Raw genomic sequence first — 14,852 nt, 5'->3', positions numbered from 1 at the left:
ACCTCGAAAATTAAAAAATATTATTTCTTTTTTTTGGGAAAAAACAGATTTTCATTAAAAAGATTAAAGGTTCGTCACTCCAACAGTCAGCAGAGGAGGTAGATACAGCGAGTGCATCAAGGGCTGCTTTGGCAATAGAGTCAGCTGCCATATTGGCAGCTCTATGAATAAACACAAAAGATAGAGCAGAGAAACTGCATGAGTTATAAGAATATTATTACATCAGAGCCAAGAAGGTGTTGGGTGTTCATCTGGATCCATATGTTCGTCTTCAAGTGAAAAAGGTCTCTTCGTGCGGGTGGGGCTTCGAGCCTCTTCTTACGCTGCTGATAAGCACATGCAAGGCACGTGTGGGACTGAAGATGAGTTAGTTCATGTAAGAGTTTTAACTTCTTGAACCAACCGAATGCTTATCTTGTGTTTTTGTTTGTTTGTGGAAGAAATAAGAAATAAAAGCAGAGAAGGGAATAAACGACACACGGATTAACAAAATCCCAAGGTCAAAGTGACCAAGGTACGTCTTGGTGAGCTTATTAACCAGCTCACAAAGTTTTATATATTGCAAATAACCAATTATAAGAGACTAGGATGATGTAAAAGACCTCTAGAGAGCCTATACAACCGAGAAGAAGAAGCTAAGTTCTCTCTTCTCTCAATCTCTAGATCTATCCTGCTTGTAATACACGCTCTGTCTTGCCGTCACCTCACTCTTACTCTGTATTTATACAGCTTGATGATGCACCCTTGCAAGGTCACGAAACCTACGTGAATCGAACCTTATCTCCGCCAGCGTAGCAATGAACCCGTACGCTTCAGCTAATTGACAAATACTGAGTGTTGACTGGCTTCATATGACCATTACCGAGAAAAACCTAGAACATGGGCCTTTCTTTTAAACCAAGGCCCAATAGGCTTGTCTCTGGTTCACTATTTGGAACTGGACCAAAACTCACATTCTCCACATCGATCATGTTTTGACATAACACCCGAAGGAACCTCTTCCTGTCCTTTCGGTTGCTTCGACATTCCACTCGAAGCCCTAGCTCACTTCGAGCAAGTTTCAGTGTCTAAGTACTCTCAGATCACTCCTTCCATCCTCAAACTTCTTTACCGGTAAGGACTTGGTGAGCATGTCGGCTGGATTGATTTTGGTATCAATCTTAGTCACAACTAGATCTCCTTCTTCAGTCACATCTCTGATGAAATGATACCGAGTCTAGATGTGCTTCGTCCTCTCGTGGAAGACACTGTTCTTGGCTAAACAGATGGCGCTTTGTGAGTCACAGAAAATCTCTGCAGTCTTCTGAGGAAAGACCAACTCACAGGTAATTCTCTTAAGCCATAATGTTTCCTTCACTGCTTCTGCTAACGCCATATATTCCGCCTCTGTCGATGAAAAGGCTACAATCTTTTGCAGACCCGATCGCCAGCTGACCGTGTTCCCTCCGACTTGGAAAGCATAGCTGGTAATAGATCTTCTTCTGTCCAGGCCAGTGGCGTAATCACTGTTGCAAAATCCTACTACTTCAAACTCGTTAGATCTCTTGAAAGTTAACTAACAGTCTGAACTTGTACTTAGATACCTTAATATCCACCTAACTGCTTCCCAATGTTGTGTGTTAGGTGAACTCATGAATCGGCTTACCAGGCCAACAACATGACCAATGTCTAGTCGCGATCCAACCATTGCGTACATGATGCTTCCCACAGCGCTTGAATAATGTATGCCTCTCATCTTGAACTCCATTTCTGATTTATCTTTGGTAGAAGTACTAGAGAGTCTGAAATGGCAACCCAAGGGAGTTTGAACTGGGTTAGAATTAGATATACCAAAACTTCTTAGGACCTTTTCGATGTATTGCTTCTGAGATAGAATCAGAGTTCCTTGTTTCATGTCTTTGATGATGTCCATCCTCAGAATTCACCTTGCTGGTCCTAAATCTTTCATGTCAAACTCCTTGTTCAATATTTCATTTATCTTCTTGATTTCTTCAAGCTCTTTAGCCGCCACTAGCATGCCATCTACATAGAGCAGTAGATAGACATACTCTCCTTCACCATAACAATTAAAATACACGCATGAATCATATTCACTTCTAGTGAACTTCTGATCCTTCATAAAACTATCGAACCTCCAATTCCACTGCCTTGGAGACTGTTTAAAGCCATAAAGAGATTTCTAGAGCAAACAAACCTTGTTTTCTCCTTGGTAGTACCCTTCGGGTTGCTCCATGAGAATTCTTTCTTCATGCTTTCCATGTAAGAAAGCTGTCTTAACATCTAACTGTTCCAGTTCGAGGTCTCCCTTGACAAATATCGATAGCATTAGCCTGATGGTGGTGGGATTTACTAATGGGGAAAAAACTTCATTGTCGTCAATCCCTTCAACCTGAGCGTAACCCTTTGCCACCAACCTAGCCTTGAATCTTGGTTCTTCAACTCCCAAGATTCTTGGTTTTAGCTTGGATACCCATTTGCATCCTATAACCTTTTGTCTTTCTGGTCTTTCAATCAGTCTCCAAGTTTGATTCTTGTCATGTGATGCATTTCTTCATCAGCTCCTCCACTCCATTCTAGCTTATGTTTACTTTCCATAGCTTCCTGGAATATCTTTGGTTCTTTAATCTCAATCAGTTCTGCCATGGTAAGAGCATAGGCAGCTACATCATAGTCTTCGAATCTGCTCGGTGGTTTGATAACTCTTCTTTCTCTATCTCTGGTCAGGAGATAGGTTTCTAGGTTTGATGGTGATCTTGTTAACCCAAGCTCTTGACTTGAATCCTTTTCAGCTTCTGACTCACGATGAGCTCCACCTCCAGCTGAAGACTCACCTTGCTCTCTTAGGTTCTCCGTTTCTCGAGTTTCTCCTGGTAGGACGACATCAACCTTTTCCTTTTCTGTTGACTATTTTCTTACTATATCCTTGTAGAGAGTGTCTTCCCAAAATGTGACATCTCTGCTTATGACACATTTTCTTTCTTCATGACTCCATATTCTGTAACATTTAACTCCTTGTGAGTATCTTATGAAGATTCCCTTCTTTGCCCTTGACTTAAGTTTTCCTTGATCCAAATGATAGTATACCAAACATCCAAACATCTTCATATATTCATAGTCTGGTTTTGACTCTGTCCTGACTTGCTCATGTACTTCAAAATTCAGAGGAGTAGATGGTGTTTTATTTATCATATACACCACAGTTGACGTTGCTTCTGCCCAAAATGTCTCGCTTAAGCCGGTTTCACTCAATAAATAAGCGTCTAACCTTCTCTAGTATGGTCTTGTTTAACCTTTCCACAACTCCATTTTGTTGAGGAGTGTATGGACATGTCCTGTGTCTCTGAATACCAATCCTCGAACATTTTGTTGCAATACTCTAGACCATTATTTGGTCTTAGAGTCTTTAGCTTTATTCCACTCTGGTTTTCAACATACGCCTTCCACTCTACAAATTTGCTGAAATCTTCATCCTTGGTCCTTAAGAAATAAACCCATACCTTTCTTGAGAAGTCATCTACAAATGAAATGTAGTACTGACATTTTGACAAGCTCGGAGTGACATTCGGAGATCCCCAGAGATCTGAATGAACATACTCCAACTTCTCCTTTGATGTATGCTTCCCAGTCTGGTAGGATAGTTTGTGACACTTCCCTAGAATGCAGTGCTCACAATGTTTTAGCTCTGAAATATCTTTTGTCTTGATAATCTCCTTCTTAGCTAATAGTTGTAAACTCTTTTCATTTATGTATCCCAACCTGCTATGCCAGAGCATAGTCTTATCTCCATTCTTGATCGCTGTATTTGCTTGCTCCATTACTGCCTTTCCATCTAGAATATAGAGAGTGTCTTTATCATCACCTGCTAGAGCTATCTTTTCTCCAATGAAAACCTTTAATCTGAAATTTCTCGACTGAAACCAATAGCCTTGTGACTCCAGTTGTCCAAGCGATATCAGATTTCTCTTAGCATTTGGTGAGTATCTGACCTTTGTCAGAATAACAACGGTGTTGTCATAATTGACAATTTTGACTTTCCCTATAGCTATGATCTCGCAGTAAGAATCATTTCCCATCAATATCTTCCCTCCATTTATCTCTTCTAGGTCGTACATTAGATCCTTCATGTATGTTAAATGATACGAGTAGCATGAATCAAGAATCCACCCGCTTCTTACATGTGTCTCTGAGGCAGTCAACATCATAGGCTCCGAGTCAACACCTTGTCCGATGTCAGCTTCAGCCTGACCCTTCTTCGGACAATCCTTCTTAAAATATCCCTCAGCTCTGCAAACCCAACATATCTTCTTAGTTTTAGCTTTTTCTTTGCCTTTGTTCTGTTGCTTCGCTTTGGGATTTGCCTTCTTCTCAAACTTGGGTTTTTGCTTAACAAAGAGACCTTCCCCGCTTGTATTTGTTAAGTAATTTCCCTTTTGCTTCATCTCCGTTTCTACAGAGTAAGCCGACTGAACAATCTCCTTCAAAGTGATAGTTTCTTTTCCACCTTTGTACTTTAACATATGAACTAGTTGAGCAAAATGTGATGGTAGACTGTTTAGGAGAATAACAGACTGATCCTCATCATTTAGCTCCACCTCGAGACTCGCCAAGTCTTAGACGAGTTTGTTGAACACATCCAGATTCTTGTCTAGGTTCTTGTCTTCTTCCATTCTGAAAGTGTAAAACTGGTGCTTAAGATAGAACCAGTTTGGCAGTGACTTGTCTTGATATTGTGACTCTAACGCATCCCACATCCCTTGTGCAGACTTGTTCTTCATAATCTTCCTTAACACCATATCAGTCACGCTCATACCTATCAAGTTTCTAACTCTTATATCTTTAGCCATCCACTTAGGATCTGACTCATCTTCCTTCTATCTTTAGCTAAGTGACAAAGACTGAGTGTTGACTGGCTTCATATGACCGTTACCGAGAACAACCTAGAACATGGGCCTTTCTTTTAAACCGAGGCCCAATAGGCTTGTCTCTGGTCCACTATTCCGAATTCACGATGTACAAGTTCAAGGCACGTTGTGGTCTGGTCTTCCATTTCTCGTTTGTCTTATTATACTTCTATTCCTAAGTGATACGCTGTGCTACAGCACGGGATGTCACATATTGTAATTAATTTATGAATATTTCGAATGCATAAAATGCTTCGGTTTATGTGTTTTTTTATAATTTCAGAATTTTAAATAGTGTTGAGTATTATATTTAGTTTACTTACATGGTAATTGTTAAAACATATTTAGATAAGTACGTTGTTTAGACATCGTTAATCCTTTGCACGATAACAAATATACAATGATCGTTTGCAGTTTTTAAGCGTATACTTGTAAGTATTAAATCCAAATATCATATTTTAATTTGGATTTAGTTTGGACTATTGCACGTATTTATAACCTATACATAACTATTTTAGAATGGCAAAGACATCTCGTCCCATCTCGTCTTGTCCTGTCCCGTGCTGTTTCATCTCTTCCCTACCCGTAAATTTTTTTCTGTCCCTCTTTTAATTAATTAACTATTAGAAAATTTTTATCATCCAAAAATTTTGGGTAAGAACATAACTAAATTTTGTGCTTTCTCACATTTTTTTATATATAATTTATTTTTTTCTGTAATAGAAGATTGTTCATAGTAAATAAATTAAAAATCTACTTATTTATATTCAATTTTGCATAAATATCTAGCAATACAATATAATCAACCAATTGTAATTATTAAATTTTAGAGTTTTAAATACTTATTTAGGGTAATTACTATTTGGAAATACAAATATAAATTTAAATTGCTTTGCTTTTTTTTGTTTCTTAAAAATGAATATTTTATAAATTTATTTAAACAACACATGTAATACATGAAATACTTTATTTTCATAAATATATATTATTTTTATTTATGATTAGAAAATATATTAGTTACATAAGATCTTTTTAAAGATAATTCTTGCATATTTTGTGTTTTAGGGAGTATTTATAAATAAGTTGATTTTAGATATATTTATATATCCATTAAAATAAATATGAATTTATTTTTATTAATTTCACATATCTTATATATTAATTAACTTTATATTATTAAGGCTATAATGAATTCTTTACTATTTTAAAATACCTTTTAAAATAATTTAATTTTTATTTTTAAATTATAATTATATAATTGTTTCCAAAATTAAACTGGATTTATTTATTTGTTCCTAAAATTGGGAGGAAAAATATGCACAAATATTAATTGTAATTTTTTTGGTTTTTTTTTTTGTTTTTTCCTAATTTATTTATAAATACTCAGAATTTTAGATTTGATTTATTATGTATTTAAATGTTTTCCTTATTTAATTCTGATGTATATGTTTTCTTTAATTAAATATTCTAATCGATTAAGATTTAGGCAAAATTATCTCATAAGATTTTTTAGATTTGCAGTTAATGAAATCTTGACAATCAAGCAATTTTGTAAGATTCAAAAATCAAAATATATGGTTTAATTAAACCATTGAAAAAATCAGTGGTCAAGATTTAATTTCATTTTGATAATCAACTGTAAATATTTGAAGAGAAAATCAGGTCAACTTCTCGGGTATTAAATGACCCGCGTATCCGACTTAATTTGAAAGGTTAGAGAATTTTATTTCAATGATATACTAATGTATGAATAATTATTGAATACTAATCTTTTTATTTAAAAACTACCAAAACAAAGTCATGGTCCAAAAGTTGGTCCATGAGTACTTTTGCTTTAATAGTATAGATTATAATAAATAAATTAAACTAACAAATTTCTAAATTAAATACTATTACATTATGTTAAAAAAATTTATATAAAAACATACAAATGATTAAATATAAAAAATGAAGTGATAATTGTAATTAAATAATAAATCTATTTTGATTTTCTTTTGTTAAAGGCTAAACATCAAAATGATTAAATATAAAAAATGAAGTGATAATTGTAATTAATTACTAAATCTATTTTTATTTTCTTTTGTTAAAGGCTAAATTTTCTATATAAAGTAAAAGGAAAAGGAAAAGAAAAGTGCAAAGGGTTAAACAAAATGTTTTCATTTCACATCATTTTTATTAAATATGAAGGAAATTAATAGATTAAATCAATTAAAGCTACAGCAAAAAAAAATCTACTCAAACTTTTTTGAACATGTATTATAAATAGAGGTTCTATATCCTTGAAACATAATACAAGAGTCATAAGATTATATAAAAAAAAAAAAACAAATTTTTGCTTTTCTAGGATTCTAAGACAATCAAAGATGGCAAAATGGAATGCTATAGTAGTGATAATGATGGTAGTGATTGTTGTGATGGCAGTAGAAGCAAAATGGAGTGTAGAAGAATTTAAACGCTGTTTTCGCAATTGTTCAAAGTCGTGTCATGAACATGACGGTAATTGTTACGAACGTTGCAAAATCAAATGCGGGGGCCCAAACCCTCCTGGCCCTCTCCATGGTTCCTCACGGTACTACAAGTTTATAACTTAACGTGTACTTGTACTTACGTATTGTTCTAATTTTATGATATTTGTCTATCTGTATATGCATGGATAATAGAATCTCACATGGGGTTGCAGCTGTGGAACTTCGTGGAAGGGAAGAATGATACAAATTAATTTTCGTAGTAGATTTGTTGTTGATCATGTCTACCATTTATTTAAGTTTTATGCTTATGTTAAAAATTGAATTAAAAAAAACAATATTGATAAAACGAAGACACATAAAACTTATCTGTTTTTACAGGCTATCTAAGTCTCAAAGATTAATAACTTTTGTTAAAAGAAAACAAACCTAGAAAGTTACATACAAAAATAATAAGGGAATAATTTAATTATATTATAATACAAAACTAGTACCACTAATGAAATAAAATAATTGGTTTTAATAACTTTTAGAATGGTTTTATTGAACATTATGGGTTGATAAGCCTTTAGTCTACCTCTTATGTAACTTGTTACACGTTCTATTTATAAGAAATATTACAAAACTTTAAAATATGAATGTATGAGATCTACAAAAATATGTGATATATTGTTAAAATATGCATATACTCGTTTATTTTAGCTTGTAAAAATAGATGAGTTTGGATTTATTTCAAGATGACGCAAAACTCAGTTTGTCAATAATTTTCCGATTCTTAATTATATTTTTCAATAGAAATTGTAGTTTGACAGATTGATCATTAGCAGCATTCCAAAAATTCTAAAAAAGCCTTATGAGAATGAGTTTGTGTCCAAATTAATACCAAATTTAACATCTGAACTTGCATATCTGCATAAACGAATAGCATAATTGGGACATAGACCACACACACCCTCTTATGTTTTATATCATTGAATATGTCTTATATTTCGACATTATTATCACTCAGTTTCAAAGCTTGAAGTGAGTCAGTGTCTGTCTCTGTCTTCTTGGTATGACGTGTACAGAAACCCTTTAATCTCTCAAGTGCATCCTCAAGCATATGAGCTTCGACTCCGATGGTTATCCTCATCCAGTTCTTCAAACCCAGAGCCTCGCCTACAAAACGTTCCCCCCCCCACAAACCCCATTTCAGCATCAAAACAACTCAAATCAAGATTCACGCTGCTTAATTTCCATTTACTTTACCTGGAAGAAACAAGAGATTCTCCTCTCTGGCCAGCTTCATGCAGAAATCAGTGTCGTCCTTGATGTTATCCATCAATGGCAGCTCCAGCTTTGTCTGCAGTAAGTGAAAACGGTTAAAACGGATATATTTGAATAAAGAACTTGGAGTTTTATGTATGATAATGGCTACTATATTCATCAGATTGAAAGACTGGTAACGGTCTGAAATGGATCAAGAATCACTAGTCTAATCTTAACTACGTTAATGGAAGTATATAGGTTACAGAAGTTTTACCAATAAGTAAGTGCAAGACTCAGGTTTCTTGGGACAGGAGACACATGGGATGTCCTTGAGCCTATCACACACCAAATCAACATTATGTTTGAGTATCTTGTTCTTCTTTGCAAAGAAGTTTTTATCCGCTTTCTCCAGGATCGCAGGAAGTGCAGCCTATATATCAAAGGAACAGACAGACATGCAGTAGTGTGTCATGAACCCAAAGTCCAAAGAAGAGTTATGTAAAACATTTCCAAAACACACACAAACCTGAATTATAGTGGAAGGGTCAGGAGTTATGTCAAGACTCTGTTTGATGGATTGAGCCACCTATCCAGCAAACAAAAGTTAGATTGCTTGTCACACAAGAGCAAGGGCTGATCTTAAAAAGGCAAGTAGCAGTAAACAGACCTTGGTGGTTTCGAAAACGCCCTCCGGGTCATTCAACGCGATCCAGCCAATTTTCCATCCGGGAACAACCCATCCCTTAGAGATGCCTGCTAGTGTCAACACTGGGACGATCGATGCGAACTTCCCCATTGGAACGAATGGATTGTCTCCGAATATAGTTTGGTCATATACTTCGTCTGAGATCACCATTATCCCCAGCTTCCGAGCCGTCTCTGCAACCTAAAAAACGCAAGCTTTAGCGAGCTACGAAACAAAACTGGCTCAAAGTTTCAAGCTTTGGCTCAGTTATGGATCAGAGAGATGAGCATTTTTTTTTGTTGTTGTTGTTGCGTAATGATACAAAATACAAACCTTTTTGAGATGGTCGTGAGAGTAGACATTTCCACAGGGGTTGTTGGGGTTAATCACAACCACTGCCACAGTGTTCTCGTCCGCAATGGCTTCGATACCTTCAAGATCAATCTCCCACTCTTTCTCGGGAAGAAGATCAAACTTGCGAACCTCGAGACCACTGTAAGCAGCACGAGCGTCGTAGTGAGGGAAGCCAGGACGTGGGAGCAAGATGTTTGCGTTTGGTCGGGCCAATGATTCGAACACGATCTCTATCCCTTGGTTGCATCCAGCAGTCAGGAATATATCTTCCGGAGTTAACTTGTTCGGAAGATCTCGGTTCAGGTAATCAGCAACGGCTCTGTTTCACAACAGAGCAATCAATATCAAACAAAATGTGGATCGATACATCGAATTAAAAACTTACGGGGTCTAATTGGAAACATATTGAACTGTAGGGTCTTAAACACACAATTTTAAGATTTGACACGAGTGTGCGAAAGCTTTAAAAGTTGAAATCTTGTCAAAATTGACTCGGAAAGGACTCCGATCACGATCAAATTCGAAGAACCCAGATCGTGATTTGGGTGATTAAATTGGAAAGATCGAGATTTTGAGTGATAAAGTTACCGTCTTGCGGGGAGAATCCCAGCTCCGGGACCGTAAGAGTTGCATTTGCCAGAGCGGAGGGCGTCGACGACGGCGTCTTCGGCTTCGATACAGGTGCGGTAGCAAGGGTAGACGGAAGGGTCACCGTGGCCGAGGGGTAAAATAGTCTTTTTGACGTCTTTGTTGCAGTTGCCGAAGAGCATGTAGATGACACCTCTCAGCGTTACGGTTGAGGCTTTCGCTGCTTTATCGCTTCCGCTGAAACGCCAAACGCTACTTTGACCATTCTGTGTCTGCGTTTTGGGATCTTTCTCAGTTTTAAACGCGGGTACCACTAGGTTGGCGTGCGGTTGTTCTTCGCTCATCTCTTTTCTCTTTTGAGTTCTTTGTTCACTGTAAGAAGGCCAAACAAGCAAGCAAACAAAAAAAAAAGTATTTGAAAACATACTTTGAGTGCGATAGGAAATATTATAGTGCAAAGTTTTGAAATATGAAACGTGATAAAAAAAAAAAAAAATCTTGGTGAGACCTAACACTAACTAATATCACGTGTCACAAAAGTAGTCCAATTGGTGGGATGGTTAGTATACGGTTGGGAAATTAAAACCGGATCGGTTAGTTAACCGAGAAATGTATATGGTAGAGTACAATTATGTGTATAGTAACCAAATTAAGGAATATCACAATTTATTTGTTTAAAATGTGTGTATCAATGACAATGAGTACAGTTTGAAACGTGTGTACTCAGATTTGCCTTATCATTACATTTAAAACCAATAACAAACTCAATAAAAATGTCTTAATAAAGACACTTTAGACCTAGTATCTCACATTCTTCAAAAACGTTATTTTACAATTTATGTGTTAACTTAAGACACTCTCTTAGATTTGTCTAATGGAGATGGTCATAGTGCGTGGTTGTTTTGTTTTCAAAATTATAGTTATTACGGATGCATGCGGTTTCTCTAATGGGCAAGGTGACATAAACGAGGAAAGTTATGTTCTTCCGAGATTAACCCATGTGATGATTTCAGAGAATAAAACTACATAAAGATCTTGATAGATGTTGGCCTTGTTAATTTACATACATACACATGAACAAGTTGACTACGACACTAGGAAGTATTTTCGCAAGCCAAGATTACTTCTTGTAGAAGAATCTAGAATATTCTACAATCATTTTTGAATAAATTTAGAATAATTATATCGTTTATGTATTTTGTATGTGTTAAGGATCTAGGTTAATCAGGTTTAACATTCTCCTCTCTGTCATCATTAATACATACGGGTTTTTTTGGGATATCAAACTTGCAACTGTTTAAGTATATTTTTTCTTTCTAGCCTATATATTATTTCTTCTGTGTAAATAGACCTCCTTAGTTTTAGCGCTTTCATACTATGAGGACGATAGAGTATTTGGATCATGAACCAAGCATGGAACAACTCTTTCTCTTTTGGCCATATGTTTTTACAAGAGCTCTTGGGCGTTTATGTCTTTTGTTTCTCTCTCACACACACTGGATTGGTAAAATTTATAGATCACTGGAACCTTACAACTATACAAGAGATGTCGTCTTTGCTTTTCTTAGAGACTGCTTCTTCTATCAACTCCTTGGCTGCCGCTTGTGGATCTTTTATGCTTTTGATCACGTCCACAGCTTCTTGGTTCGTTATCACCTGTTAAATACAATACTCGTCAAAAAACATTGTATTAATCAATTCCATCACTATGATGATAAGATGCAAAGAGATCGATCTTAAATACCTTCCAAATTCCATCACTCGCAAAAACGATGAACTCAGTTTCATCATCGATTATCTGGTGTGTTATGTCTGGTTCTGAGCTAAGATGTATCTTTAAGCTCTTGTCACCAAACGCCCTCGCAACCGCTAGCTGTCCATCGACTCTTGGAACATCCCCTGATACATTCAAGAATCCTCTCTATCAAAATTCCTCTTCACATCTTCCTTTATATATTTCTCTTAATTCAAAGACACATACCTGGAATATTTGATACAAAGCCACCACGGCTCTCAATTTCCTTCTGTTCTTTGTTTGGTTCATGGTCAACAGAGAGTTGATAGGCAACACCATTCTTTGACATCACTGCCCGTGAGTCTCCAACATTAGCAACCACTAGCATTTTCCCATCTATCAGAATGCCTGTCACAGCCGTTGATCCGCCTTTGCCAAGTTTAAGTGACTGCTCTAGTATCACAGCATCGGTTGATATGTATGCATTCCTTATAGCGTTTTCCGTATCAGTCCAAAAATCCTTCTGAGAAAAAAAGTCAAACAGCAAAAACATTTACACAACTAGCTAGCTAGAAATTAATTGACAAAAACCAAAAAAACAGAATCATGCCTTAAAACATGAGAGTTATAACAAATTACGTACCTCTTTGAGAATCTTATCAAAGAGATTGGTCTGCAAGTACCTGGCCACATCATGCCCCAAGTGACCGTCAAAGATAGCAAACAACCCCAAATCATGGCCGTCTACTTTCTTGAACTCAGACACAACATAGTCCTCCATTGGATGGCATGCTTTGCCTTTCACAAACTCAAAACCGTGTGCGACGTTCTTCCACATCTTGCTCTTACCTCTTCCTGTCTCAGATCCGCAGAATCCAGCCTTCAACTATTCTCACACCAAAAAAAAACAACAAGTTAAAAGAGATCCATGGTACGTATGTATAATAAACACTCTGGAGTACTCTTCAAACGAAAATCACATGCATAAATCCAAAGTTCTGTAGTACCTAAATATATAATATGTCTAACCAAAAGAGCTAGCATAATAGGAAATGCACAAATATCACGAGATTAACACAAGCTCTAGTAATTAACATGTCAAATGCTTGGTAATTTGGTTCCTTAAAGCGGCTCTACGTAGAAGTTAGAACAGTGAAGCAAAACAATTATAAAATAGGTTGTGAAACAGAACAAGACATATAGAGAAGTAGAAGGATCAGATCACAAAATCAAGATCCTTAAGTTGCCCCCTTGAAACTTTCTCAATTAAGCAACTTGAGACGCTATTAAAAGAAAAATAGAAAAGACTTGTTAGAGTTGACCTGAAGCAATACCTTCATCTTATGAAGAATCTCTCTGCCTGTCATGTCTCTGCGTTTGTGAGATTATGTGAATGATTCAAAAGACAGACAGAGAAAGAGAGATGAAGTTTATGTAATAAATGACTTGTAAGGTTGTGTCACATGTGAACCAGCCGATGACGCTATTATGAATTATCTCATTATTGGCTGCTTGCTGCCTTACTTTGGTCCGCCGACGACTTTTCTTTTTTTCTAATTAATCCTTCTTAATCAATCCAGTAAATTAAACAAATTCTCTCTTCAATGATCTGTCTAATATATATATTATTTGATGGATTCTCTCACGTTGCCGACAAAGAAAATAAAACATTGTTTTAACATAAAAAAAATGTTATTTCGTACACAACTTCATGTCATTCGAAATATTATTGATCGGAAAAAAAAACCAGTTATTGTGTCAACAACATGTATGTGTGTAACAAATTAAAACGAATATTTTTTATAAAAAAAATCTTGATGTAATGCTCAAGAACAAATTGGTAAACGAATTAAAATGCAAAAATTAGACAAATCTGAATAAAAAAAACTGACAAATATAAATCCACACGCAGCAAAAACGCGTCGAGTGCGTGAGATTAGAATCCGTGGACAATAACCCTCCGATTTGGGCTTTTTTTTTTTTTTTTTTTTGCATAAAAGTAAAAAAAGGGACATGCAGCGAGTGGGTCGGGATTATTCATTTGCGTGTTTAACTTGATTGATACATGGGCCAGTATAATCTACAACAACAGAGAGGCCCATTTACACTATTGGGAATCGATCCAACAAATTTCAAATTTCGAAACTGATTTTTGAAAAAGCTTCACTCCCTCTTCTCTCTCTCTCTCTCTCTCTCTCTCTCCGACTGCGAAAATGACAATCGGTTACAAAGACACCGCCGGTGAATCCAACTCCACCGCCGACGGCGACCCGCTCTTCCCGTGGCTTTTGTAAATTACTACTTCACCTCTCTGCTTCTCATCTAATCAATTGTGAAATTATGTGTCAAAAAGGGTTTCTGATTTTTTTTTTTGGGATGTTGTTTTCACAGGAAGATTAAAAAGGCGACGGAGGATCTCTACTCTGGTAAAAATTCCGGAGAAGATCTCGATGAGCTTCTCCATGATTGTATCTCAACTTGTAAGCAAGATGCTCGGTACCAAAACGACATCAGATTCCTCAAGATCTGGTTCCTCTACGTAATTAAAACCCTCATCGAATTTGTTTTTGTTTGAATTTCGCATACTTTTAGGGTTTGGGATTGTTACTTAATTTCGCACTAACTGGTTGAATTTTTTTTTTGGGTGGTTGGTTTGATAAGCTTGAGGGATGTGAAGATTTCGAGAGTGTTTATAGAGAAGTTGAAGAGAAGGAGATATGCAAAGGGCATTCGTTGCTCTATGAATGGTATGCTATTTTTCTTGAGGTCAAAGGATTGTGGCGAAGAGCAAATTCGGTTTATCAGACTGGTCTTTCAAGGTCTCTTTCTCCTTCTTCTTGTGGCCTCTTCCTCTTGTTTTTTTATAGTTTCGTGTC

General features: G+C 36.2%; 3 protein-coding genes across 5 annotated transcripts in view; 1 reads left to right on the top strand and 2 right to left on the bottom strand.

Annotated features, from left to right (window-relative positions):
• Positions 8,218-10,698, bottom strand: LOC104766764 (S-alkyl-thiohydroximate lyase SUR1-like). The gene is made up of 7 exons (XM_010490711.1): positions 10,242-10,698; positions 9,633-9,972; positions 9,282-9,500; positions 9,141-9,200; positions 8,889-9,044; positions 8,615-8,708; positions 8,218-8,524 (listed from the first exon to the last, which is right to left on the bottom strand). Exons 1-7 carry the CDS (start codon positions 10,664-10,666, stop codon positions 8,349-8,351), a joined length of 1,470 nt encoding a protein of 489 aa, XP_010489013.1. The 5' UTR covers positions 10,667-10,698; the 3' UTR covers positions 8,218-8,348.
• Positions 11,620-13,527, bottom strand: LOC104766762 (probable protein phosphatase 2C 58). Of its 3 annotated transcripts, none has more exons than XM_019240613.1 (5): positions 13,299-13,527; positions 12,620-12,862; positions 12,223-12,496; positions 11,986-12,140; positions 11,620-11,897 (listed from the first exon to the last, which is right to left on the bottom strand). In XM_019240613.1, the coding sequence occupies exons 1-5, from the start codon at positions 13,341-13,343 to the stop codon at positions 11,760-11,762; spliced, it is 855 nt and encodes a 284-aa protein (XP_019096158.1). In that variant the 5' UTR covers positions 13,344-13,527; the 3' UTR covers positions 11,620-11,759. The 3 variants fall into 3 exon arrangements, with proteins under 3 accessions (XP_019096158.1, XP_010489010.1, XP_010489011.1); XM_010490708.2 differs by having other exon boundaries at positions 12,223-12,499; positions 13,299-13,519; XM_010490709.2 differs by having other exon boundaries at positions 12,223-12,499; positions 13,311-13,514.
• Positions 14,114-14,852, top strand: part of LOC104768035 (mitotic checkpoint serine/threonine-protein kinase BUB1-like) — an 843-nt gene continuing 104 nt past the window's right edge. Inside the window, exons 1-3 of the mRNA XM_010491982.2 lie at positions 14,114-14,266; positions 14,368-14,515; positions 14,638-14,795. Of these exons, the coding sequence (XP_010490284.1) occupies positions 14,190-14,266; positions 14,368-14,515; positions 14,638-14,795 (383 nt within the window). The 5' untranslated portion in view covers positions 14,114-14,189. The remainder of the gene's footprint in view (positions 14,267-14,367; positions 14,516-14,637; positions 14,796-14,852) is intronic.

This window comes from Camelina sativa, chromosome 19 (assembly GCF_000633955.1).
Source record: "Camelina sativa cultivar DH55 chromosome 19, Cs, whole genome shotgun sequence".
NCBI classification, from domain to species: domain Eukaryota; kingdom Viridiplantae; phylum Streptophyta; class Magnoliopsida; order Brassicales; family Brassicaceae; genus Camelina; species Camelina sativa.
The sequence above is the reverse complement of the archived record's forward strand: the minus strand, read 5'-3'. Positions and strand labels throughout refer to the sequence as shown.

Coding starts and splice junctions, on each gene's coding strand:
- LOC104766764 (XM_010490711.1), bottom strand. CDS start 10,666: ATGTTTTCAAATACTTTTTTTTTTGTTTGCTTGCTTGTTTGGCCTTCT. Junction 9,973..10,241: donor GGGATTCTCCCCGCAAGACG/GTAACTTTATCA, acceptor GTTGTGAAACAG/AGCCGTTGCTGATTACCTGA. Junction 8,525..8,614: donor GAATCTCTTGTTTCTTCCAG/GTAAAGTAAATG, acceptor AACGTTTTGTAG/GCGAGGCTCTGGGTTTGAAG.
- LOC104766762 (XM_010490708.2), bottom strand. CDS start 13,343: ATGACAGGCAGAGAGATTCTTCATAAGATGAAGGTATTGCTTCAG. Junction 12,500..12,619: donor TTGATAAGATTCTCAAAGAG/GTACGTAATTTG, acceptor TTTTTTTCTCAG/AAGGATTTTTGGACTGATAC. Junction 12,141..12,222: donor CTTTGTATCAAATATTCCAG/GTATGTGTCTTT, acceptor TGAATGTATCAG/GGGATGTTCCAAGAGTCGAT.